The sequence below is a fragment of the Physeter macrocephalus genome, chromosome 20, assembly GCF_002837175.3.
Source record: "Physeter macrocephalus isolate SW-GA chromosome 20, ASM283717v5, whole genome shotgun sequence".
In the NCBI taxonomy this organism is placed as follows: domain Eukaryota; kingdom Metazoa; phylum Chordata; class Mammalia; order Artiodactyla; family Physeteridae; genus Physeter; species Physeter macrocephalus.
Window position 1 is genome coordinate 69,650,764 of NC_041233.1, and position 25,020 is coordinate 69,675,783.

The following is a 25,020-nucleotide window of genomic DNA, read 5'->3' on the forward strand; positions in this document are numbered from 1 at the left end:
CTTGATTTGTGACCCAAGATGTGATCTATCCTGGTGAACGTTCCATGTACACTTGAGAAGAAAGTGTATTCTGCCACTTTTGGGTGGAATGTTTTATAAATATCAATTAGATCTATTTGGTCTATTGTGTCATTTAAAACTTGCGTTTTCTTATTTATTTTCTGTTTGGATGATGTGCCCATTGGTGCAAGTGGGGTGTTAAAGTCCCCTACTACTATTGTGTTACTGTTGATTTCTCCTTTCATGGTTGTTAGCATTTGCCTTATGTATTGAGGTGCTCCTGTATTGGGTGCATAAACATTTATAATTGTTATATCTTCTTCTTGGATTGATCCTTTGATCATTATGTAGTGTCCCTCCTTATATCTTGTAACAGTCTTTATTTTAAAGTCTAATTTATCTTATACGAGTATTGCTACTCCAGCTTTCTTTTGATTTGCATTTGCATGGAATTCTTTTTCCATTCCTTCACTTTCAGTCTGTATGTGTTCCTAGGTCTGAAGTGGGTCTCTTGTATACCGCATATATATGGGTCTTGTTTTTGTATCCATTCAGCCAGTCTGTGTCTTTTGATTGAGCCAGTTAATCCATTTACATTCAAAGTTATTATCGATATGTATGGTCCTATTACCATTTTCTTAATTGTTTTGGGTTTGTTTTTGTGGGTCTTTTTCTTCTCTTGTGCTTCCCGCTTAGAGAAGTTTCTTTAGCATTTGTTGTAAAGCACGTTTGGTGGTGCTGAATTCTCTTAGCTTTTGCTTGTCTGAAAAGCTTTTGACTTCTCCATTGAATCTGAATGAGATCTTTGCTGGGTAGAGTAATCTTGGTTGTAGGTTTTTCTCTTTCATCACTTTAAGTAAATCCTGCCACTCCTTCTGTCCTGAAGAGTTTCCACTGAAAAATCAGTTGATAACCTTATGGGGATTCCTTTGTATGTTACTTTTTATTTTTCCCTTGCTGCTTTTAATATTTTTTCTTTGAATTTAGTTTTTGTTAGTTTGATTAATATGTGTCTTGTGTATTCTGCCACTTTTGGGTGGAATGTTTTATAAATATCAATTAGATCTATTTGGTCTATTGTGTCATTTAAAACTTGCATTTTCTTATTTATTTTCTGGTGTCTTGGTGTATTTTTCCTAAGGTTTATCCTGTATGGGGCTCTCTGTGCTTCCTGGACTTGGGTGACTATTTCCTTTCCCATGTTAGGGAAGTTTTCAACTATGATCTCTTCAATTATTTTCTCAGACCCCTTCCTTTTCTCTTCTTCTTCTGGGACCCCTATAATTCGAATGTTGGTGTACTTAATGTTGTCCCAGAGGTCTCTGAGATTGTCTTCAATTCTTTTCGTTCTTTTTTCTTTATTCTGCTCCTCGGCAGTTATTTCCACCATTTTGTCTTCCAGCTCACTATTCATTCTTCTGACTCAGTTATTCTGTTATTGATTTCTTCTAGTGTATTTTTCATTTCAGTTGTTATGTTGTTCATCTCTGTTTGTTTGTTCTTTAGTTCTTCTAGACAGCTTTCTTTTGATTTGCATTTGCATGGAATTCTTTTTCCATTCCTTCACTTTCAGTCTGTATGTGTTCCTAGGTCTGAAGTGGGTCTCTTGTATACCGCATATATATGGGTCTTGTTTTTGTATCCATTCAGCCAGTCTGTGTCTTTTGATTGAGCCAGTTAATCCATTTACATTCAAAGTTATTATCGATATGTATGGTCCTATTACCATTTTCTTAATTGTTTTGGGTTTGTTTTTGTGGGTCTTTTTCTTCTCTTGTGCTTCCCGCTTAGAGAAGTTTCTTTAGCATTTGTTGTAAAGCACGTTTGGTGGTGCTGAATTCTCTTAGCTTTTGCTTGTCTGAAAAGCTTTTGACTTCTCCATTGAATCTGAATGAGATCTTTGCTGGGTAGAGTAATCTTGGTTGTAGGTTTTTCTCTTTCATCACTTTAAGTAAATCCTGCCACTCCTTCTGTCCTGAAGAGTTTCCACTGAAAAATCAGTTGATAACCTTATGGGGATTCCTTTGTATGTTACTTTTTATTTTTCCCTTGCTGCTTTTAATATTTTTTCTTTGAATTTAGTTTTTGTTAGTTTGATTAATATGTGTCTTGTGTATTCTGCCACTTTTGGGTGGAATGTTTTATAAATATCAATTAGATCTATTTGGTCTATTGTGTCATTTAAAACTTGCGTTTTCTTATTTATTTTCTGTTTGGATGATGTGCCCATTGGTGCAAGTGGGGTGTTAAAGTCCCCTACTACTATTGTGTTACTGTTGATTTCTCCTTTCATGGTTGTTAGCATTTGCCTTATGTATTGAGGTGCTCCTGTATTGGGTGCATAAACATTTATAATTGTTATATCTTCTTCTTGGATTGATCCTTTGATCATTATGTAGTGTCCCTCCTTATATCTTGTAACAGTCTTTATTTTAAAGTCTAATTTATCTTATACGAGTATTGCTACTCCAGCTTTCTTTTGATTTGCATTTGCATGGAATTCTTTTTCCATTCCTTCACTTTCAGTCTGTATGTGTTCCTAGGTCTGAAGTGGGTCTCTTGTATACCGCATATATATGGGTCTTGTTTTTGTATCCATTCAGCCAGTCTGTGTCTTTTGATTGAGCCAGTTAATCCATTTACATTCAAAGTTATTATCGATATGTATGGTCCTATTACCATTTTCTTAATTGTTTTGGGTTTGTTTTTGTGGGTCTTTTTCTTCTCTTGTGCTTCCCGCTTAGAGAAGTTTCTTTAGCATTTGTTGTAAAGCACGTTTGGTGGTGCTGAATTCTCTTAGCTTTTGCTTGTCTGAAAAGCTTTTGACTTCTCCATTGAATCTGAATGAGATCTTTGCTGGGTAGAGTAATCTTGGTTGTAGGTTTTTCTCTTTCATCACTTTAAGTAAATCCTGCCACTCCTTCTGTCCTGAAGAGTTTCCACTGAAAAATCAGTTGATAACCTTATGGGGATTCCTTTGTATGTTACTTTTTATTTTTCCCTTGCTGCTTTTAATATTTTTTCTTTGAATTTAGTTTTTGTTAGTTTGATTAATATGTGTCTTGTGTATTCTGCCACTTTTGGGTGGAATGTTTTATAAATATCAATTAGATCTATTTGGTCTATTGTGTCATTTAAAACTTGCGTTTTCTTATTTATTTTCTGTTTGGATGATGTGCCCATTGGTGCAAGTGGGGTGTTAAAGTCCCCTACTACTATTGTGTTACTGTTGATTTCTCCTTTCATGGTTGTTAGCATTTGCCTTATGTATTGAGGTGCTCCTGTATTGGGTGCATAAACATTTATAATTGTTATATCTTCTTCTTGGATTGATCCTTTGATCATTATGTAGTGTCCCTCCTTATATCTTGTAACAGTCTTTATTTTAAAGTCTAATTTATCTTATACGAGTATTGCTACTCCAGCTTTCTTTTGATTTGCATTTGCATGGAATTCTTTTTCCATTCCTTCACTTTCAGTCTGTATGTGTTCCTAGGTCTGAAGTGGGTCTCTTGTATACCGCATATATATGGGTCTTGTTTTTGTATCCATTCAGCCAGTCTGTGTCTTTTGATTGAGCCAGTTAATCCATTTACATTCAAAGTTATTATCGATATGTATGGTCCTATTACCATTTTCTTAATTGTTTTGGGTTTGTTTTTGTGGGTCTTTTTCTTCTCTTGTGCTTCCCGCTTAGAGAAGTTTCTTTAGCATTTGTTGTAAAGCACGTTTGGTGGTGCTGAATTCTCTTAGCTTTTGCTTGTCTGAAAAGCTTTTGACTTCTCCATTGAATCTGAATGAGATCTTTGCTGGGTAGAGTAATCTTGGTTGTAGGTTTTTCTCTTTCATCACTTTAAGTAAATCCTGCCACTCCTTCTGTCCTGAAGAGTTTCCACTGAAAAATCAGTTGATAACCTTATGGGGATTCCTTTGTATGTTACTTTTTATTTTTCCCTTGCTGCTTTTAATATTTTTTCTTTGAATTTAGTTTTTGTTAGTTTGATTAATATGTGTCTTGTGTATTCTGCCACTTTTGGGTGGAATGTTTTATAAATATCAATTAGATCTATTTGGTCTATTGTGTCATTTAAAACTTGCGTTTTCTTATTTATTTTCTGTTTGGATGATGTGCCCATTGGTGCAAGTGGGGTGTTAAAGTCCCCTACTACTATTGTGTTACTGTTGATTTCTCCTTTCATGGTTGTTAGCATTTGCCTTATGTATTGAGGTGCTCCTGTATTGGGTGCATAAACATTTATAATTGTTATATCTTCTTCTTGGATTGATCCTTTGATCATTATGTAGTGTCCCTCCTTATATCTTGTAACAGTCTTTATTTTAAAGTCTAATTTATCTTATACGAGTATTGCTACTCCAGCTTTCTTTTGATTTGCATTTGCATGGAATTCTTTTTCCATTCCTTCACTTTCAGTCTGTATGTGTTCCTAGGTCTGAAGTGGGTCTCTTGTATACCGCATATATATGGGTCTTGTTTTTGTATCCATTCAGCCAGTCTGTGTCTTTTGATTGAGCCAGTTAATCCATTTACATTCAAAGTTATTATCGATATGTATGGTCCTATTACCATTTTCTTAATTGTTTTGGGTTTGTTTTTGTGGGTCTTTTTCTTCTCTTGTGCTTCCCGCTTAGAGAAGTTTCTTTAGCATTTGTTGTAAAGCACGTTTGGTGGTGCTGAATTCTCTTAGCTTTTGCTTGTCTGAAAAGCTTTTGACTTCTCCATTGAATCTGAATGAGATCTTTGCTGGGTAGAGTAATCTTGGTTGTAGGTTTTTCTCTTTCATCACTTTAAGTAAATCCTGCCACTCCTTCTGTCCTGAAGAGTTTCCACTGAAAAATCAGTTGATAACCTTATGGGGATTCCTTTGTATGTTACTTTTTATTTTTCCCTTGCTGCTTTTAATATTTTTTCTTTGAATTTAGTTTTTGTTAGTTTGATTAATATGTGTCTTGTGTATTCTGCCACTTTTGGGTGGAATGTTTTATAAATATCAATTAGATCTATTTGGTCTATTGTGTCATTTAAAACTTGCGTTTTCTTATTTATTTTCTGTTTGGATGATGTGCCCATTGGTGCAAGTGGGGTGTTAAAGTCCCCTACTACTATTGTGTTACTGTTGATTTCTCCTTTCATGGTTGTTAGCATTTGCCTTATGTATTGAGGTGCTCCTGTATTGGGTGCATAAACATTTATAATTGTTATATCTTCTTCTTGGATTGATCCTTTGATCATTATGTAGTGTCCCTCCTTATATCTTGTAACAGTCTTTATTTTAAAGTCTAATTTATCTTATACGAGTATTGCTACTCCAGCTTTCTTTTGATTTGCATTTGCATGGAATTCTTTTTCCATTCCTTCACTTTCAGTCTGTATGTGTTCCTAGGTCTGAAGTGGGTCTCTTGTATACCGCATATATATGGGTCTTGTTTTTGTATCCATTCAGCCAGTCTGTGTCTTTTGATTGAGCCAGTTAATCCATTTACATTCAAAGTTATTATCGATATGTATGGTCCTATTACCATTTTCTTAATTGTTTTGGGTTTGTTTTTGTGGGTCTTTTTCTTCTCTTGTGCTTCCCGCTTAGAGAAGTTTCTTTAGCATTTGTTGTAAAGCACGTTTGGTGGTGCTGAATTCTCTTAGCTTTTGCTTGTCTGAAAAGCTTTTGACTTCTCCATTGAATCTGAATGAGATCTTTGCTGGGTAGAGTAATCTTGGTTGTAGGTTTTTCTCTTTCATCACTTTAAGTAAATCCTGCCACTCCTTCTGTCCTGAAGAGTTTCCACTGAAAAATCAGTTGATAACCTTATGGGGATTCCTTTGTATGTTACTTTTTATTTTTCCCTTGCTGCTTTTAATATTTTTTCTTTGAATTTAGTTTTTGTTAGTTTGATTAATATGTGTCTTGTGTATTCTGCCACTTTTGGGTGGAATGTTTTATAAATATCAATTAGATCTATTTGGTCTATTGTGTCATTTAAAACTTGCGTTTTCTTATTTATTTTCTGTTTGGATGATGTGCCCATTGGTGCAAGTGGGGTGTTAAAGTCCCCTACTACTATTGTGTTACTGTTGATTTCTCCTTTCATGGTTGTTAGCATTTGCCTTATGTATTGAGGTGCTCCTGTATTGGGTGCATAAACATTTATAATTGTTATATCTTCTTCTTGGATTGATCCTTTGATCATTATGTAGTGTCCCTCCTTATATCTTGTAACAGTCTTTATTTTAAAGTCTAATTTATCTTATACGAGTATTGCTACTCCAGCTTTCTTTTGATTTGCATTTGCATGGAATTCTTTTTCCATTCCTTCACTTTCAGTCTGTATGTGTTCCTAGGTCTGAAGTGGGTCTCTTGTATACCGCATATATATGGGTCTTGTTTTTGTATCCATTCAGCCAGTCTGTGTCTTTTGATTGAGCCAGTTAATCCATTTACATTCAAAGTTATTATCGATATGTATGGTCCTATTACCATTTTCTTAATTGTTTTGGGTTTGTTTTTGTGGGTCTTTTTCTTCTCTTGTGCTTCCCGCTTAGAGAAGTTTCTTTAGCATTTGTTGTAAAGCACGTTTGGTGGTGCTGAATTCTCTTAGCTTTTGCTTGTCTGAAAAGCTTTTGACTTCTCCATTGAATCTGAATGAGATCTTTGCTGGGTAGAGTAATCTTGGTTGTAGGTTTTTCTCTTTCATCACTTTAAGTAAATCCTGCCACTCCTTCTGTCCTGAAGAGTTTCCACTGAAAAATCAGTTGATAACCTTATGGGGATTCCTTTGTATGTTACTTTTTATTTTTCCCTTGCTGCTTTTAATATTTTTTCTTTGAATTTAGTTTTTGTTAGTTTGATTAATATGTGTCTTGTGTATTCTGCCACTTTTGGGTGGAATGTTTTATAAATATCAATTAGATCTATTTGGTCTATTGTGTCATTTAAAACTTGCGTTTTCTTATTTATTTTCTGTTTGGATGATGTGCCCATTGGTGCAAGTGGGGTGTTAAAGTCCCCTACTACTATTGTGTTACTGTTGATTTCTCCTTTCATGGTTGTTAGCATTTGCCTTATGTATTGAGGTGCTCCTGTATTGGGTGCATAAACATTTATAATTGTTATATCTTCTTCTTGGATTGATCCTTTGATCATTATGTAGTGTCCCTCCTTATATCTTGTAACAGTCTTTATTTTAAAGTCTAATTTATCTTATACGAGTATTGCTACTCCAGCTTTCTTTTGATTTGCATTTGCATGGAATTCTTTTTCCATTCCTTCACTTTCAGTCTGTATGTGTTCCTAGGTCTGAAGTGGGTCTCTTGTATACCGCATATATATGGGTCTTGTTTTTGTATCCATTCAGCCAGTCTGTGTCTTTTGATTGAGCCAGTTAATCCATTTACATTCAAAGTTATTATCGATATGTATGGTCCTATTACCATTTTCTTAATTGTTTTGGGTTTGTTTTTGTGGGTCTTTTTCTTCTCTTGTGCTTCCCGCTTAGAGAAGTTTCTTTAGCATTTGTTGTAAAGCACGTTTGGTGGTGCTGAATTCTCTTAGCTTTTGCTTGTCTGAAAAGCTTTTGACTTCTCCATTGAATCTGAATGAGATCTTTGCTGGGTAGAGTAATCTTGGTTGTAGGTTTTTCTCTTTCATCACTTTAAGTAAATCCTGCCACTCCTTCTGTCCTGAAGAGTTTCCACTGAAAAATCAGTTGATAACCTTATGGGGATTCCTTTGTATGTTACTTTTTATTTTTCCCTTGCTGCTTTTAATATTTTTTCTTTGAATTTAGTTTTTGTTAGTTTGATTAATATGTGTCTTGTGTATTCTGCCACTTTTGGGTGGAATGTTTTATAAATATCAATTAGATCTATTTGGTCTATTGTGTCATTTAAAACTTGCGTTTTCTTATTTATTTTCTGTTTGGATGATGTGCCCATTGGTGCAAGTGGGGTGTTAAAGTCCCCTACTACTATTGTGTTACTGTTGATTTCTCCTTTCATGGTTGTTAGCATTTGCCTTATGTATTGAGGTGCTCCTGTATTGGGTGCATAAACATTTATAATTGTTATATCTTCTTCTTGGATTGATCCTTTGATCATTATGTAGTGTCCCTCCTTATATCTTGTAACAGTCTTTATTTTAAAGTCTAATTTATCTTATACGAGTATTGCTACTCCAGCTTTCTTTTGATTTGCATTTGCATGGAATTCTTTTTCCATTCCTTCACTTTCAGTCTGTATGTGTTCCTAGGTCTGAAGTGGGTCTCTTGTATACCGCATATATATGGGTCTTGTTTTTGTATCCATTCAGCCAGTCTGTGTCTTTTGATTGAGCCAGTTAATCCATTTACATTCAAAGTTATTATCGATATGTATGGTCCTATTACCATTTTCTTAATTGTTTTGGGTTTGTTTTTGTGGGTCTTTTTCTTCTCTTGTGCTTCCCGCTTAGAGAAGTTTCTTTAGCATTTGTTGTAAAGCACGTTTGGTGGTGCTGAATTCTCTTAGCTTTTGCTTGTCTGAAAAGCTTTTGACTTCTCCATTGAATCTGAATGAGATCTTTGCTGGGTAGAGTAATCTTGGTTGTAGGTTTTTCTCTTTCATCACTTTAAGTAAATCCTGCCACTCCTTCTGTCCTGAAGAGTTTCCACTGAAAAATCAGTTGATAACCTTATGGGGATTCCTTTGTATGTTACTTTTTATTTTTCCCTTGCTGCTTTTAATATTTTTTCTTTGAATTTAGTTTTTGTTAGTTTGATTAATATGTGTCTTGTGTATTCTGCCACTTTTGGGTGGAATGTTTTATAAATATCAATTAGATCTATTTGGTCTATTGTGTCATTTAAAACTTGCGTTTTCTTATTTATTTTCTGTTTGGATGATGTGCCCATTGGTGCAAGTGGGGTGTTAAAGTCCCCTACTACTATTGTGTTACTGTTGATTTCTCCTTTCATGGTTGTTAGCATTTGCCTTATGTATTGAGGTGCTCCTGTATTGGGTGCATAAACATTTATAATTGTTATATCTTCTTCTTGGATTGATCCTTTGATCATTATGTAGTGTCCCTCCTTATATCTTGTAACAGTCTTTATTTTAAAGTCTAATTTATCTTATACGAGTATTGCTACTCCAGCTTTCTTTTGATTTGCATTTGCATGGAATTCTTTTTCCATTCCTTCACTTTCAGTCTGTATGTGTTCCTAGGTCTGAAGTGGGTCTCTTGTATACCACATATATATGGGTCTTGTTTTTGTATCCATTCAGCCAGTCTGTGTCTTTTGATTGAGCCAGTTAATCCATTTACATTCAAAGTTATTATCGATATGTATGGTCCTATTACCATTTTCTTAATTGTTTTGGGTTTGTTTTTGTGGGTCTTTTTCTTCTCTTGTGCTTCCCGCTTAGAGAAGTTTCTTTAGCATTTGTTGTAAAGCACGTTTGGTGGTGCTGAATTCTCTTAGCTTTTGCTTGTCTGAAAAGCTTTTGACTTCTCCATTGAATCTGAATGAGATCTTTGCTGGGTAGAGTAATCTTGGTTGTAGGTTTTTCTCTTTCATCACTTTAAGTAAATCCTGCCACTCCTTCTGTCCTGAAGAGTTTCCACTGAAAAATCAGTTGATAACCTTATGGGGATTCCTTTGTATGTTACTTTTTATTTTTCCCTTGCTGCTTTTAATATTTTTTCTTTGAATTTAGTTTTTGTTAGTTTGATTAATATGTGTCTTGTGTATTCTGCCACTTTTGGGTGGAATGTTTTATAAATATCAATTAGATCTATTTGGTCTATTGTGTCATTTAAAACTTGCATTTTCTTATTTATTTTCTGGTGTCTTGGTGTATTTTTCCTAAGGTTTATCCTGTATGGGGCTCTCTGTGCTTCCTGGACTTGGGTGACTATTTCCTTTCCCATGTTAGGGAAGTTTTCAACTATGATCTCTTCAATTATTTTCTCAGACCCCTTCCTTTTCTCTTCTTCTTCTGGGACCCCTATAATTCGAATGTTGGTGTACTTAATGTTGTCCCAGAGGTCTCTGAGATTGTCTTCAATTCTTTTCGTTCTTTTTTCTTTATTCTGCTCCTCGGCAGTTATTTCCACCATTTTGTCTTCCAGCTCACTATTCATTCTTCTGACTCAGTTATTCTGTTATTGATTTCTTCTAGTGTATTTTTCATTTCAGTTGTTATGTTGTTCATCTCTGTTTGTTTGTTCTTTAGTTCTTCTAGATCTTTGTTAAACATTTCTTGTATTTTCTCAATCTGCACCTCCATTCTGTTTCAGAGATTCTGGATTCTCTATACTATCATTACTCTGAATTCTTTTTCAGGTAGATTGCCTATTTCCTCTTCATTTAGTCTTATAGGTTTACCTGGCTCCTTCATTTGTGACATATTTTTTGCCATCTCTTTTTTTTTTTTTTAATGAGTGGGATTGTGTTCCTGTCTTACTGGTTGTTTGGCCTGAGCTTTCCAGCTCTGGTTGGCTATTGGGTAGAGCTGGGTCTTGGTGCTGAAATGAGCAACTCTGTGACCTCACTCAGTTGAATATTCCCTGGGGTCTGAGGTTCTCTGTTAGTCCAGTGGTTCGGACTTGGAACTCCCACCGCAGGAACTTTTGCCCGATCCTGGGCTCGTGAACCAAGATCCTGCAAGCTGCCTCAGGCGGCAAAAAATAAAACCCCCAAAAAACCAAGAACAATAACAAAGTAAAAAATAAAATTAGAGTAGGAAACTAAGAGATATGTTAGGAAGAATATACAAATAAAAATATAGATGAATCAACAACTGAGAGGTACAGCAGTACCAAAATAGTACAAAAGACAAGGAGGGGGAAAAAAAAAAAGGGTGTGGGGGAAGGCCTTGGCTATGGAGGGTGGAGCCTAAGCAAGGGCGAGGTTTGGGTGGTGGGTGGGGCCAATGCTCAGGGCCCACAGGGCTGCAAAAGGCCCTAGGGGCTGTGGGGCATGGGGCTTAAGCTCAAGGAACAGAAGGGGCCGAGGCGTGTCCCCCACCCCAGGTCTCAGAGGGCAGGGACCTCACCTGGGAGCCCAGCATTCTTCCTGGCTTGAGTGGGCATGGCAAACACCCTCCTCTCCTCTCCTGCTCCTCCAGTCTGGAAGGGCCCCTCCCGCCTGCCTCTCCTGATCTCCCTGGCCTCCCTCCTATGCCCCCAAGGACCCATACAGCCTGGAGGGGAGTTTGGAGGGCAGGGGATCAGCCTGGGAGCTCAGCAGACTCCCTGGCCCTGAGTGGGTGGGGCAGTCGCCCTCTGCTCTTCTCCTGGTCTTCCCGGAGAGTCCCTCCCACCTGCTTCTCCTGATCTCCCTGGCCTCAGGGGCACTGATCCTGTGTGGCCTCCACTTCTCCTCCCGCCTCAGTCCCCCTACATCCTACTGGTTCACTTTGGGGTTCCTCCCTTATCCTTGGGTGTCAGAGTCCCCCATTAGCGGCCAGCAGGCGCCCTAGTTGTGGGGAGATGCTAACTCCATGTCTTCCCACACTGCCATCTTGACTCAGCCTCTAATATTTTTGATAATTTTTTTTATCAAGGTAAGGAAATGCCCTTCTATTTCTAGAGTTATTATTCTTAGAGTTGAGAGAATACTTTATATATTCTAGATATAAATCCTTTATCAGATATGTGATTTGCAAATATTTTCTCCCATTCTGTTGTTTTTCACTTTATTTATAGTGTCCTTTGAAGCTCAGAAATGTTTAATTTTTAAGACCATTTTATCTGTTATATATTTTGTCACTTATGCTTTTGGTGTCATATCTAAGCATCCATTGCCTAACCCAAGGCAAGGAATATTTACTTCTGTAGTTTCTTCTAAGAGTTTTATCACTTGCAGCTCTTAAATTTAGGCCTTTTATCAATTTTTAGTTAATTTTTGCATATATTGTAAGGGAAGGGTTCAGTTTCTCTCTTTTGTACCTAGATATCCAGTTGCCTCAGCATCATTTGTTGAAAAGAGTATTCTTTCCTTTCTTTGAGTTGGCTATTCTGGGTCCTTGAATTTCCACATGAATCACAGGATTAGTGTGTCAATGAGAGAAATATCCAGCTGGGACTTTATAGAGAGTGAGTTGAATCTGTAGATCAATTTGGAGAGTATGGTCATCTTAACAATATTTTGTTTTCCAATCCATGTAAATGGGATATTCTTTCATTTTTTTAGGCTATCTTTAATTTCTCTCTTCAATATTTTCTAGTTTTCATGGTTTAAATTTTATACTTGTTTCATTAAATTTATTTTATTTATTTTTAAAAAAATTTATTTGTTTATTTATTTATTTTTGGCTGTGTTGGTTCTTCGTTTCTGTGCGAGGGCTTTCTCTAGTTGCGGCGAGCGGGAGCCACTCTTCATTGCTGTGCGCGGGCCTCTCACTATCATGGCTTCTCTTGTTGCGGAGCACAGGCTCCAGACGCCCAGGCTCAGCAACTGTGGCTCATGGGCCCAGTTGCTCCACGGCATGTGGGATCTTCCCAGACCAGGGCTCGAACCCATGTCCCCTGCATTGGCAGGCAGACTCTCAACCACTGCGCCACCAGGGAAGCCCTAAATTTATTTTTAAATACTTTTTCTTTTTGATACTAATGTAAATTGAACTGTTTTATTATTTTTATCTTAGGATTTTTCACTCCTGGTTTTAGAAATACAATTTATTTTTATTTTATTTTAACCTCCAAACTTGCTAAACTCATTTATTAGTTCTAGCAGTTTTTTGTGGATTTCTTTGAATTTCTATGTATAAGATCATGTCATCTGCAAATAATGAGAGTTTTACTTCTTCCTTTCCAATTTAGATGCATTTAATTTTATGGTCTTGCCTATTTTCCTTCTTATAATCTCTAATACAAAGTTGAATAAAAGTGAGACAACAAAGTTGAATAAAAGTGAGAAGAGCAAAAATCCTTGTCTTATTCCTGATCTTAGAGGGGGAACATTTAATCTTTTACCATTAAGTATGATGTTAGCTGTTTTTTTTTGTTGTTTTTTTTTCTTTTTTGTAGATATCCTTTGTATTAGGTTTCTATGGCTGCTGTAACAAATTACCACAAACTGTGTAGCTTAAAACAATGGAAAGATATTCTCTCACAGGTCTGGAGGCCAGAAATCCAAAATTAAAGTGTGACCATGGCCATGCTCCCTCCAGAAATGCTAGGGGAAATTCCTTTCCTTGCCTCTTCCAGCTTTGGCTGTCAGTATTCCTGGAGTTGTGGCTGAATCATTCCAGTTGCTTCCACAGTTACATTACCTTCTCCTCTTTTCTGTGTGTCTCTTATAAGGACACTTCTTATTGGATTAGGTTCACTGGATAATCCAAGATGAGTTCCTTATCTCAGGATCCTTAATTTAATTACATCTGAAAAGATTCTTTTTCCAAATAAGGTAACATTCACAGGTTCTGGAGATTAGGACATGGATCTGTCTTTTGTGGTGGTGCACCATTCAGCCATACCAGACTGAGGAGGTTACCTTCTATCTCTATTTTGTTGGGTGCTTTTTATCATGAAAGAGTGTTGGATTTTTTCTAGGCTTTAGCTGCATCTATTGGGTATATATGCAGAAGTGGGATTGCTGGATCATATTATAGTTCTTGGTAGTTCAATTTTTAATTTTTTCAGGAATGTTCATACTGTTTTCCAAGTTGACCATACCAATTTCCATTCCCACCAATAGTGTAGAAGGGTTCCCTTTCCTTCACATTCTTGCAAACATCTTTTTAAAATTAAATTAATTATTTTAAATTGAAATATAACTGATATAAAACATTGTATTAGTTTTAGGTGTACAACATAATGAATTGTTATATGTATATATTGTAAAATGATTATAACAGTTTAGTTAACATCCATCACATACATAGTTATGCATTATTTCTTTCTTGTAATGAGAACTTTTAAGTCCTTAACAACTTTCAAACATAATACAGTATTGTTAACTGTAATCACTGTGCTGTATATTACATTCCCAGGACTTATTTGTCTTAAAACTGGAAGTTTGTACCTTTTGACCACATTTACTCATTTCACCCACCTTCTACCACCTGACTTTGGTGGCTACTGATCTATTCTCTGTATCTATAAGTTCATTCATGCCATTTTTAGATTTTGCATATTTGTGAGTTCATACAGTATTTGCCTTTCTCTGTCTGACTTATTTCACTTAGTGTAATGCCCTCAAGGTCCATCTATGTTGTTGCAAATGGCAGGATTTCCTTTTTCTTTTAATGGCTGAATAATATTCCCCTTTGTATATATATCTTTATCCATTCATCCGTTGATGGACATTCAGGTTGTTTCCATGTCTTAGTTATTGTAAATAATGCTGCAATGAATATGGGGGTGCAGATATCTTTTTGAGATAGCTATTTTGTTTCCTTTGGATAAATACTCAGAAGGGGAATTGCTGGATAATTTGGTAGTTCTAAATTTGTAATTAGATTTGTAATTTGTAATTGTAGTTCTAAATTGGTTTTTGAGGAACCTCCGTACTGTTTTCCACAGTGGTTGTACCAATTTATATTCCCATCAAGAGTGCACAAGGGTTCTGTTTTTTCCACATCCTCACCAATACTTCTTTCCTGTGTTTTTGATAACAGCCATTCCAACAGCTGTGTATGTGCGCGTGAGGTGATACCGCATTGTGGTTTTGATTTACATTTCCTTGTTGAGTGATGTTGAGCACTTTTTCATGTACCTGTTGGCCCTCTGTTTGTCTTCTTTGGAAAAATGTCTGTTCCGATCCTCTGCCCATTTTAAAATTGAATTGTTCTTTTTTTCTATTGAGTTATATGAGTTTTTAATATGTTTTGGAGATTGAATTTTCTCCATCACACAAAGCCAGGCTTGATACTGAGAGCGTCTTATTTATTTTCCCCAGGGCAGTGCCTGAAGTGTTCAAGGTTATGCACATTCTTCCATGGCAACAGAGTTGAGCCGGTTATATGTGTGTGCTCATTCATCACCTGCAGAGGCTAAAGTGTGCTGTCTGCAGGGGTGTGTATGGGGTGCAAGCTACGTGGGGGAGGGATTTATGGATTGTTGGGAGCATGGGTGTGCTAGTTGAGGTGAATCTACAGGTAATACATTCTATGAAGTTTATGGGTGGGCCTCTCGGTAGAGTTCATGAGGTAGTTAGTAGAAACCTTAGCCCTGTTGGGTTTTATACCCTGGTTGCCGTGAGCCCCCTTTTCCCTCCCCTGCCCATCCTTCATTGTTTTGGAATGGGTGAGAAAGAAGTGGGCTTCTTGGGCATCATCCTGCTTGGCCATGGAAGCTAGGCACTTACTAGGTTCTCACTTTCCCCCATGGGAGAAAAAGCAGATTGAGTGAGTTTCTCTTGGCAGTGAGCTGTTGCCTTGGGGGGTGGGGGTGATGTGGTAAAGTGAAACTGTTCTTCTTACCCTCTTCAGTCCTGTTCTTGGAAATTTTGCTCCAAGTGGTGCTAGGACTTCTCTGCTGGACTGCTGGGCACCTACAAAGGTACTCCTGTCTCTGAGTAGTTGACAAAATCAGTGCTTCTGTGGGAGGATGAAGGCAGTGTCGACTGAAAAAAAAATGCACAACCTAAAAGTTGAGAGTTATGTTTTATTCGGTGGACAAATCTGAGGACTTAAGCCCGTGACATAGCATCTCGGATAACTCTGAGAGACTGCTCCAAAGAGGCAAGCGGGAGCCAGCAGTTTTTGCAACAAAGACCAGGTAGTCAGGACATCAAAAGATTGCTGTTAATTAAAGAAAACCAGATATCTCAAGTTAAGGAATTTAGAGCTTTTCTGTGTATGGAAAGATGCAAAGTCTAGGCTCATTGAGATCATGCCTTGATATGCACCTCAGCTATCTGGGGCCAGTATCCTGTGCTTCTCATCCTGAGTCTCCTCAGGGTGCACTGTCCTGGGTGGCTGCAGTGGAGGGCATTCTGTTTCCATTCTGAGTTCTCTCAGGGCTCACCGTCATGGTTGCTGTGTGATGGCTCAATGGCTGCAACTTCATTTGTTTACCATATGGCAGGCAATATTTTTTATTCACAGTAGGAAACTTATTCCTAAGTCTTGCTGATGTCTCTCCCTGTATCCTTGTATTCTGACTTTTTAAAAAATTCAACACTTTTCATATGCCATCCCATTGCCTTCTGGCCTTTATTGTTTCTAATGAGAAGTCAGCTATTTATCTTATTGGGGTTCTCTTGTATGGGAAGAACCTTCTTTCTCCTGCTGCTTTAAAGCGTTTACCCTTGGCCTTCAATATTTTTATTATTTTATGTCTGAGTTTCGCTCTTTCTGTATTTTTTCCTACTTGAAGTTTGTTGAGCTTCTTGGATGTGTATGCTAATGTTTTTCATCAAATTTAGGAAGTTGTCAGCCATTATTTCTTGAAAAGTCTTTTACCTCTTCCTCCTCTGCCCTAGTATTCCCAGTAAATGTATGTTGTTGCTGTTAATAGTGTTTTACATTTCTCATAGACTCTGTTCATTTTCCTCTCTGTTTCTTGAATTGCAGGATCTCTATTGATTTATCTGCTAGTTCACTGAATTTTTTCTTGCTGCTTGCTGAAATATACTGTTGAGCTTCTCTACTAAATTTTAAAATTTCAATTTTACACTTTTCAACTCCAAATTTTCCTTTTTTTGTTATTTCTCTTTGTTAATGTTTTATATTTGATAAGGTGTTGTCATATTTTCCTTTACTTCTTTAAACATTGTATTCTTTAAGCGTTTGACTATATTTATAATAGCTGCTTTAAAGTCTTTTTTGTTTCATCTGACATCTGGATTCTCTTAAAGGTAGTTTTGTTGCTTGCTTTTATTCCTGTGTATGGGTCACACTTTCCTGTTTCATTGCATGCTATAATTTTCCCTGAAAACCAGACATTTTAGATAATATATTGTAGCAACTCTGGATCCTGACTTTTCCTTCCTCTCTGGGGCTGTTGTAATTTTATTTGTTTAGTAACTTGGCTGAACTCTTTTAGAGAAGTCTGTTTCTTCTTCCAAATGCATCCTCTGATGTTCCTCCTCAGATGGTACAGCCTGGGTATGCACACAGTCACCCTGGGATGATAGTAATTTTAGCAGAGCTCTTTGACTTTTTCCTCTGAGCTCTTTGTTAAGCTTTCTGCCTCTGTTTGTATCACATTCAGCTGGTAGCCTCCACTAATTGCCAACTGATAGTTCTATTATTTTCAACAATGCTCTGGGGGCATAAATTGCTCCACAGTCTGAATTCCATTTCACACCTTTTTCAGGGGTAGTCTTTGAGGCTCTGACCCCAGTAAGGCTCTTATTAGCTGTCTTTTCCCCTCGTTCTCTCTGATAAACTTCTAGCTTGTCTATATTTTCACTTATTGTTCTCATGTAGCTATCTCTTAATTGCTTACAACCACTACTTCCATTGTTTCTGAGTGCCTTTAAGGCTTGAAGTTTGCCACCTTGTACCAAGTAAAGTCAAGTTCCCTTGAGACCTTTGGGGCTCTCCTTTTCTTAGGCTGCCTCTCCTTTTCTTAGGCTGTCTCTCCCTGTGGGAGAAAACGTCTATGCCACTGCTTTGGAAATATAGGTGGGGTTTGTAGCCTGTTCTTTCATTGACACCACTGTGTTATGTGCAGAGAACTGGATGGGTATGGTAGCCTTTGCTCTTCTCAGCTTGCCTCTTTTATCTTGGAACTGCTGCCCTATGAATTGGGGGTGAAGACTTTTTGGCCCTCTTGTTCTTGATCTCCGAGGCCTGGTGTGTAGCTTCCACCCTGTGGGTGGTGGCTAGGTAGAGAATGAGGACTTGGACTTCGCATGCTTTCTCCTTGAATAGAGCTTCTGCCCCTGAGAGTTGGGGGCGTGAGAAGTATTGGCAGTCTGTTGCTCCTGGTTGTATATTAATGGCCTGGACTAGGAGCTGAGGGATGAAAGAGCATACTGTTCTTGACTTTACCAGCCTGTGGTTGAACAGTCTTGCCTAACTGGTTGTGTATGTGTGGGGAGTGGCGGTGATGGGAAGAATGGGAGTTGGTAATGAGTCAAATATCATGGACTGTTGCTGTTCTTAATGAAATTTAGTAGATATTCTTGAGCAAATATTTCTTTATTTGTTGTTGCTCTTGGCAACATTTTTGAGATCCAAATTTTTTTTTTTTTTTAAATTTTTACCAGTTATAGTTCTTTCCCTGGGGAGATTATTTATGGAACTCCTTATATTGACATTCTGGAAGTGAGTTCCATATTCTTTAAGCATTAAGTGGTATTATAATCTATAGCTTTTGAGATACTGTATATACCTTACTAAGTATACTATACATACTATGTTTACATGTTGATTCTTTGTACGAGGGATTTATTTATAGAGTATTTATAAAGTATTGATTCATATTGTCATGAACCTTTATTATATATATATATATCAGTGAATTCAGGTAAAATATAATTGTGAGCATATATTTGTAGTATTTCTCTCATAATTACACTTTAATTAAAAGAACATTTAATTTAATTTGAATGTTTCTTAAAAATGCAACGTGATTTTCAATTATACACAATATGGGTATATCTCAAAAATAATCTTAAGCAACAGGACATAAATACAAATTAATAAAAACTATGTGATTCCATTTTGTAAAGTACAAAGGCAGCAATAGAAATATTTGCTGTTAGACTCAGAATAGTGGTAATTTTTATTTTTTGATCTTAGTACTGGTTACTTAGTTGTGTTCATCTTGTGAAAATTCATTGAGTGTTAGACTTATGATGTGTGCACTTTCATGTATGTTATATTTAAAAAGTTAGAAAGCATATTATGAGATCCATATGAGCCATGTAGTTTTAACTGAGTATTGTTCAGAGTAAATTTATTATATTTAACTTTATATTTACTTTGGTATTTAAAACTGATGATAATTTGGTCCTCTAGTTTAAAGGAGACTTGTTTCCTAGTTTTATAAATGAAAACAAAATTTCAAAATATAAATTATTATAAAATCATTAACAATTATGTTTAATATTGTGTTTCCTGAAAGCATTTAAGGTACTATGAATCTCAGAATATTTTTTAAAAATATTGAAATTTAGAGGCCATTTATAAGTTGTTGAAAATAATAAAGCATGTTTTTTCACAATTCCAAGGAAAATTCTATATGCAAATTAGATCCTTTCTGTAATATATATAAAATCAGGGAGGTCTTTTTATCCTTTGTAATACATTTCTAAATTTTATCCTGTAGGACTATTTTGAAAGAAAGTGGGTTTGCCAGATACCTTCATTCAGCTGTTCTTATCAATGGAGCTATGCTTATTTTTGGAGGAAATACCCATAATGACACTTCCTTGAGTAACGGTGCAAAATGTTTTTCTGCCGATTTCCTGGCATATGACATAGGTATGTATCTGTTAGGACTGTACAAAGTAGGAAATAACAGAAAATTTTCATGTAGAGATTCTCAAATACATTACTTGATAGCATGTGTATGTGTCATTTTAGAGAGAGAAATTCAGTGACAGATTATGAATGGAATTCTTTCCAGTTTCAGCATAGTAGTAGTATAGGGCAGAAGAGATGAACTGAGGTGAGTCAGTGGTGGAGGCAGGAGAATTGAGAAATCTGGGTTTGAATGTCTTTTTGAAGGCTTTTTATGTATTGTATACCTATGTGAGCACTTTATCAGTCTATTTCGTTTGACTATTACCATATTAGTTTTGATAATGGATAGATATGGAGCACTAGCAAGTTTACATTACAAAGAGTAGGAATGCAAGCATTTTAGATTTAGTGGGGATGAGCAAAGATGCATTTAAGTTAAACTCATCAGATATACTTACTCCATAGAGGAAACTGATAGAATTAGAGAAAGGAATGTAGAGATAGAAAGCTAAATAAATAATATTTTGGGAAAAAATGGAAACCCAGAACATATCTAGGAATGGAAGTAACTAAAGAAAAATCTTTACCAGGGAGCCTAGAAATACAGTGCATCTATACAACTCAATTTTAATTATGCTATCTATAGTCCTATCAATTTCTGAATAGTAAATGAATATATTTTTTGAATACTAAATTTAGCTACTTGGTTGACCATTGTAGTGAAAAAATTTCTTCTCTATATATCATGTTATAGATAAAACATAGCTGATATTTTAAATCTTTAGCGGTACTTAAGAGTAACTTTTATTGTGTAAAGTACAATAATAAACCAATTTTAAGCTATTAAGAAACATTTTGATAAATAAGAATAAAAGAGACCAAAGAATAACACATTTAATAGATGTGAGAAGTATCCTTTCACTTTTGAACATCATAAAGGCACATAGTCTACTTTGGAAAATTATTTCAAGTGGCAGCATATAAAGAAAATTATGACTATTAATAAGCACTTTGATCTCTAAACTATTGTAAGCTTGTTTGGAAGGAAATTCCTGGTAATAAAGTTAGGCATGCTTTTTAAATTCTATGACTAGCTGTCTGTGAGTAATCATTGAAAAGAATCCACTGTCTTCAGGATTTTTAGATCCTAAATAATTAAATATTTACCTTTTGAAATAATAATTTGAAGTTATGATTCATGATGAAAATGGGATTATCTTGGCTTTCAGAAGGTTTTAAATCAGTGTCTGAGATCCAGAAAATGGGTTAAATGAAGTAGTGAATCTAGGCTGGCTTATGATCTTTCATTGCTAGGTTGGCACTGTCAACATATTATTTTGCTACGGTGATGAGACAGTATGCTTATTTCTCTGGAGGTGGATGAACGTTTTGTTTTTCTTTTAGGAATAAAAATCCTAGGAAAAGTGTAGAATTTTGTTGTAATTGTTAAAAATCCATGAAGTGAGATTTTGAACTTTTGAAAAAGATTCTTCAAGGAGCTTCCACCCAATTTCTGTATTTTAAAGAGGAAATTAATGTTGAGCTATTTTGTAGCTGACATATTGGGAATTTATTTTTATTTCTTCCATATTGTTCAAGATTACCATATTTTAGGTTTTATGCATCCAAAAAGTTTACCAAGGTGAAAAACATTAGAGGTGTTAGTTTTTCAGAGAGAGAGAGAGAGAGAGAGAGAGAGAGAGGGCAAGCTCTCAGATTATCATTATTCTAATTGCTGCTCTTATTAAGTGTCTTCTAAGAGCTAGGTACTTTACTAAGAGCTTTATTTACAATATCTGTAACCTCTCTAATAACTTTGTAACAAGGTGTTAATAAACTCATTTTCAGATTATTAAGCACAAGAGTAAAAGGAATTTGCCCAAAACCCTGCAGGTGGTAGATCAAGCTTTTTTTAACTCCTAAAGTGGTAGTCTTTCCTCTTGACTACACTGTGCTGTTTAGTCGGGTCCATTGTATGCTCTTCATTTTCGCAACAAATTACCAGACACTTTATGTTTAGTAAGGTTTCTTAATGCTGTGGAAAGACAGAAGCAAATATCAGTTTCATTTTTCAAACAAATTGTTCAAATTGGAGGAAGAATAACATAGTTTAAACAATGTTGTATTTTAACATAGGATTTTGTTTTCCCTGTGCTAACAACTAACAACAAAAACATAAAGCAGTACAATCAATACAGGATAAAGGTGTTTTGTTTTACCTTATTTGATTGTTTCTATGCAGTTCCCAATAAAGCCCCCCCTTCCCCCAATCTGTATTTATTCTCCTGGGTTTGTAGCATCAAATGCTGAAATATTTTCCTGGGAAAATTATTTTTCTTATTTCAGAAACTATCTTCCAAAATAATTGTTTTCCTTATGAAGTATATTTTTGTGGAAATAAAATATAACCATTGTATATGAACCAACCTGAAAATAGATCCTCTTGCGGGAAAAAAAGTTGTGTTGCTAGTTTTTCTCTTTTGTACAGTACACTGGGACTTTTATGGCATATTTAACTGGAATGCACCTGAAGATTTAGCTGATTGTGTTCTATGATGTCTAAACAATAAAAATATGTATGCTAATACTAATTTTTCATTGCTCTAAAATCTACTATTTCAACCCTACTGCCATAGTAAATTTTATATAGCCAATATCATTAATCTTTGAGGACATAACCTTGCCTTCCCAGTTCTCATTATACTGTACATGATCGATGTAGAAGTTATATAATGGTGATTTTCAAACATGGCTGTACCTTGGCATTCCCTTTGAAGGTTGAAGGGAGAAAAATCAGACCTCTATAATCTAATCCTCTTAGATTAGGCACTGGGTATTTATATTTTTAAAAAGTGACTCAAGTGCAACTGATAATAGAGCCAGGACTGGTGAATAAGACTGGATGGACTGTAACATATACAATGATACGTTACTTAATGTTCTAGTTTGTAAAGCTAGCTTGAAGACATTTCAAACCTGAAAATTTTATTAATATATATTTTGTTATTGTTATTGGTATCATTATTGCACCTGATTCAAGAGTAAAGTGATCTTTCTGGTAAAGATAGCTTTCTAGGACATAATGAGACTAAAGATGCAGTGGAAAAGCATGTCTCACTGAGTTGATCTCAGGTTATTAGACATATTTATGTTTTTAAACTATTTGGCTGTGGAAAGTAGTGTCATAAAAGTTAGTTTTCTAGGGTCAGTGGGAAAGAAAGGAATCAAGTAGTCTGTATATTTCTCTTTAGTCAACCACCCATCTTTTTGGTGGTTTGACTGAAGATACCAACATTTACAAATGAGAGATTTTCCTGAATTGAAACATACCTTAAAATTGAATTGAATCTTGAGACAGTATTTCAGAATCATCAAATTAATAGCTATTATAGAATTTTCAGTAGGCCTAACATATAGTTATGATACTTTTAATTTCAAATGGTAGTTATTCTTCTTCAATAAGAAACTTTACCTAAGGGTAAGAGAATGTACAAGATGAAAGATAACTCGGAGATACATTGATCATAATTTTTTTTCCTCAAAAATATAGTAGAGGGCTTCCCTGGTGGCGCAGTGGTTGAGAGTCCGCCTGCCGATGCGGGGGACACGGGTTCGTAAAAAAAAAAAAAAAAAAAAAAAAAAAAAAAATATATATATATATATATATATATATATATAGTACAGTCATGAAAATGTAATTTGTTGAGTTAGATTATTTCAGAATAGGATAGGGAGTCAGATTTATATCAGAAATATATCTTGCAGAAAGCAAAACACCTAAACTTCAAATCAAATCAAGTCAAAATAATATTATAATAGAAGTTAAAAAACAAATTTCCTGCATAGGACAGTTTTACTTATGACATTAACTTCTTGGTAGGCAATTATTTAAAAGCAAATTCAGTAAAAAAAAAAAAAAAAAGTACTTAATTCCATATTTACAGAAGTAATACTATTTTAATTGGTAATGTATAATAATCATTTTAAACACAGTGGAGTTGTAGTTCAGTATACCATTAAAAATCACTTAACTAGTTTACGAAACATAGTATACACGTTTTTGTACAACCCTGTAGAGTGATACCTGTGTGTGTGTGTGTATAAACACACACACACACACTATAATGGATACAATTTTGTAAGGCACATAATTTCATTAAAAAATCATATTCAAATTAAAACATCTAATTATTTAATTTTTTGGAACAATCCAGCAAAACTATAAAAATTCAAACTTGCTCGCTCTTCATGTTTATAATTATTTTTATTTTCTGGAGGTTATTTTATGTGTCCCTCTCTTTGTTAATCAGTATTTCTCTCTGCGCTCTGTTAACTCCTTAGGGCTCTTCCTTGACAAAAGCAGCACCCCTTGCCCTGCCACCTGAAAGAACCCATTTGTTTCTTTGTCTGTAAGAAAAACTCTTAAAATCATCATACCCTTTTTTCAATGAATTTAGCCAACTGTTGACTGTTTTAAGCTTTACTTTATCCTTTGCTCAAGGTTCTCTTTTTCTGTCTATAATAAACTATTGTGTAGAAGAAATAGTAGTTTCTTCTCTTTAAAAAAGAGACCAGTAAGTAAGGGAAAAAGTGACCTTTCGTTGTGTGAAAAGGGAGAACTAACATTTGCCAAAAGCTTCCTGTAATGTTTTGCACTTTACATATGCTTTATGATGTAATTCTCATAACGTCTGTGTAGCATGTACTATTATATTCATTCATACAGGAAGAAACTGTGATTTAGCGTATGGTTAAACCCAAACTTGCATAGGTTGTAGGATGGTGTATTCAGAATTTGAACCCAAGTCTAAGTTCAAAGTTCTTTTGATTCTACCACTGTACTATATATTGATGTTTTCCTGATTTAACAGGAAAAAAATTGGAAAGATCTTTAGTTGGGAAAAAAGGCATATAGTATTTGTTAATGTAGCATGACACTCAAGAAAATTAGTTTTATCAGTATATTTAATCAGTGACCTCAAGGTAGAGAATCAAGAAGAGTAACGAGCAATGAATCTCTCTAGTAGATCTATAAGCATTTTGAGAGATTGTTTTGAATACAAAAATTGCTAAATAAAGATTCTTGAAATAGAATATACACTGAAAGAAAAGTGTTTAAATGTCTTAACAAAACCTCTGGGGAAGAAGGCAGGGAAAACAGTCATGAATATAGAATCAAACAAATAAAATAATAGCAAATGGAATTCAACAGTTTCAAAATTATAATAAACTATGACCAAGTAGGAATTATTCTAGTATTTCAAGTATGATTCATTATCAGGGAATCTATAAATATACCTCAAGACTATTTACTGAAGCCAACAGGAAATAACACTGTATGTTAAAACATGATAAAATCATTTCTTTTAAGATTGTCAAATAGTGGTGCCCACTTTGCCTGGCAGAGGGCACAAAGGTAAATAAATATTTATGGAATGAATGCCAGAGGACAAAATCCTGAGAGAAACGGTGGTTATGAAACTGTGGGTAGCAAAAGTGTGCACCTTTTAGAATAGTAAGATAAATTTTTACCTGGGGGAGGGGGACCCACTGAAACATCAGCATTTCAGGGGTAGGTGGAAAAAGATTTTTGGCAACATCTAGAAATTTGGTTTTCTATTACATAAGTATCCAAATGGTTAATAAAAATTTTCCTTTGTATT

The 25,020-nt window shown here is 35.4% G+C and overlaps 1 protein-coding gene across 2 annotated transcripts in view; it reads left to right on the forward strand.

The window, feature by feature from the left end:
- Positions 1-25,020, forward strand: part of ATRNL1 (attractin like 1) — a 744,759-nt gene that overhangs the window by 123,932 nt on the left and 595,807 nt on the right. For both annotated transcript variants that reach the window (XM_024121650.1, XM_024121651.1), the window contains exon 10: positions 19,221-19,375. In XM_024121650.1, the coding sequence (XP_023977418.1) occupies positions 19,221-19,375 (155 nt within the window). The remainder of the gene's footprint in view (positions 1-19,220; positions 19,376-25,020) is intronic.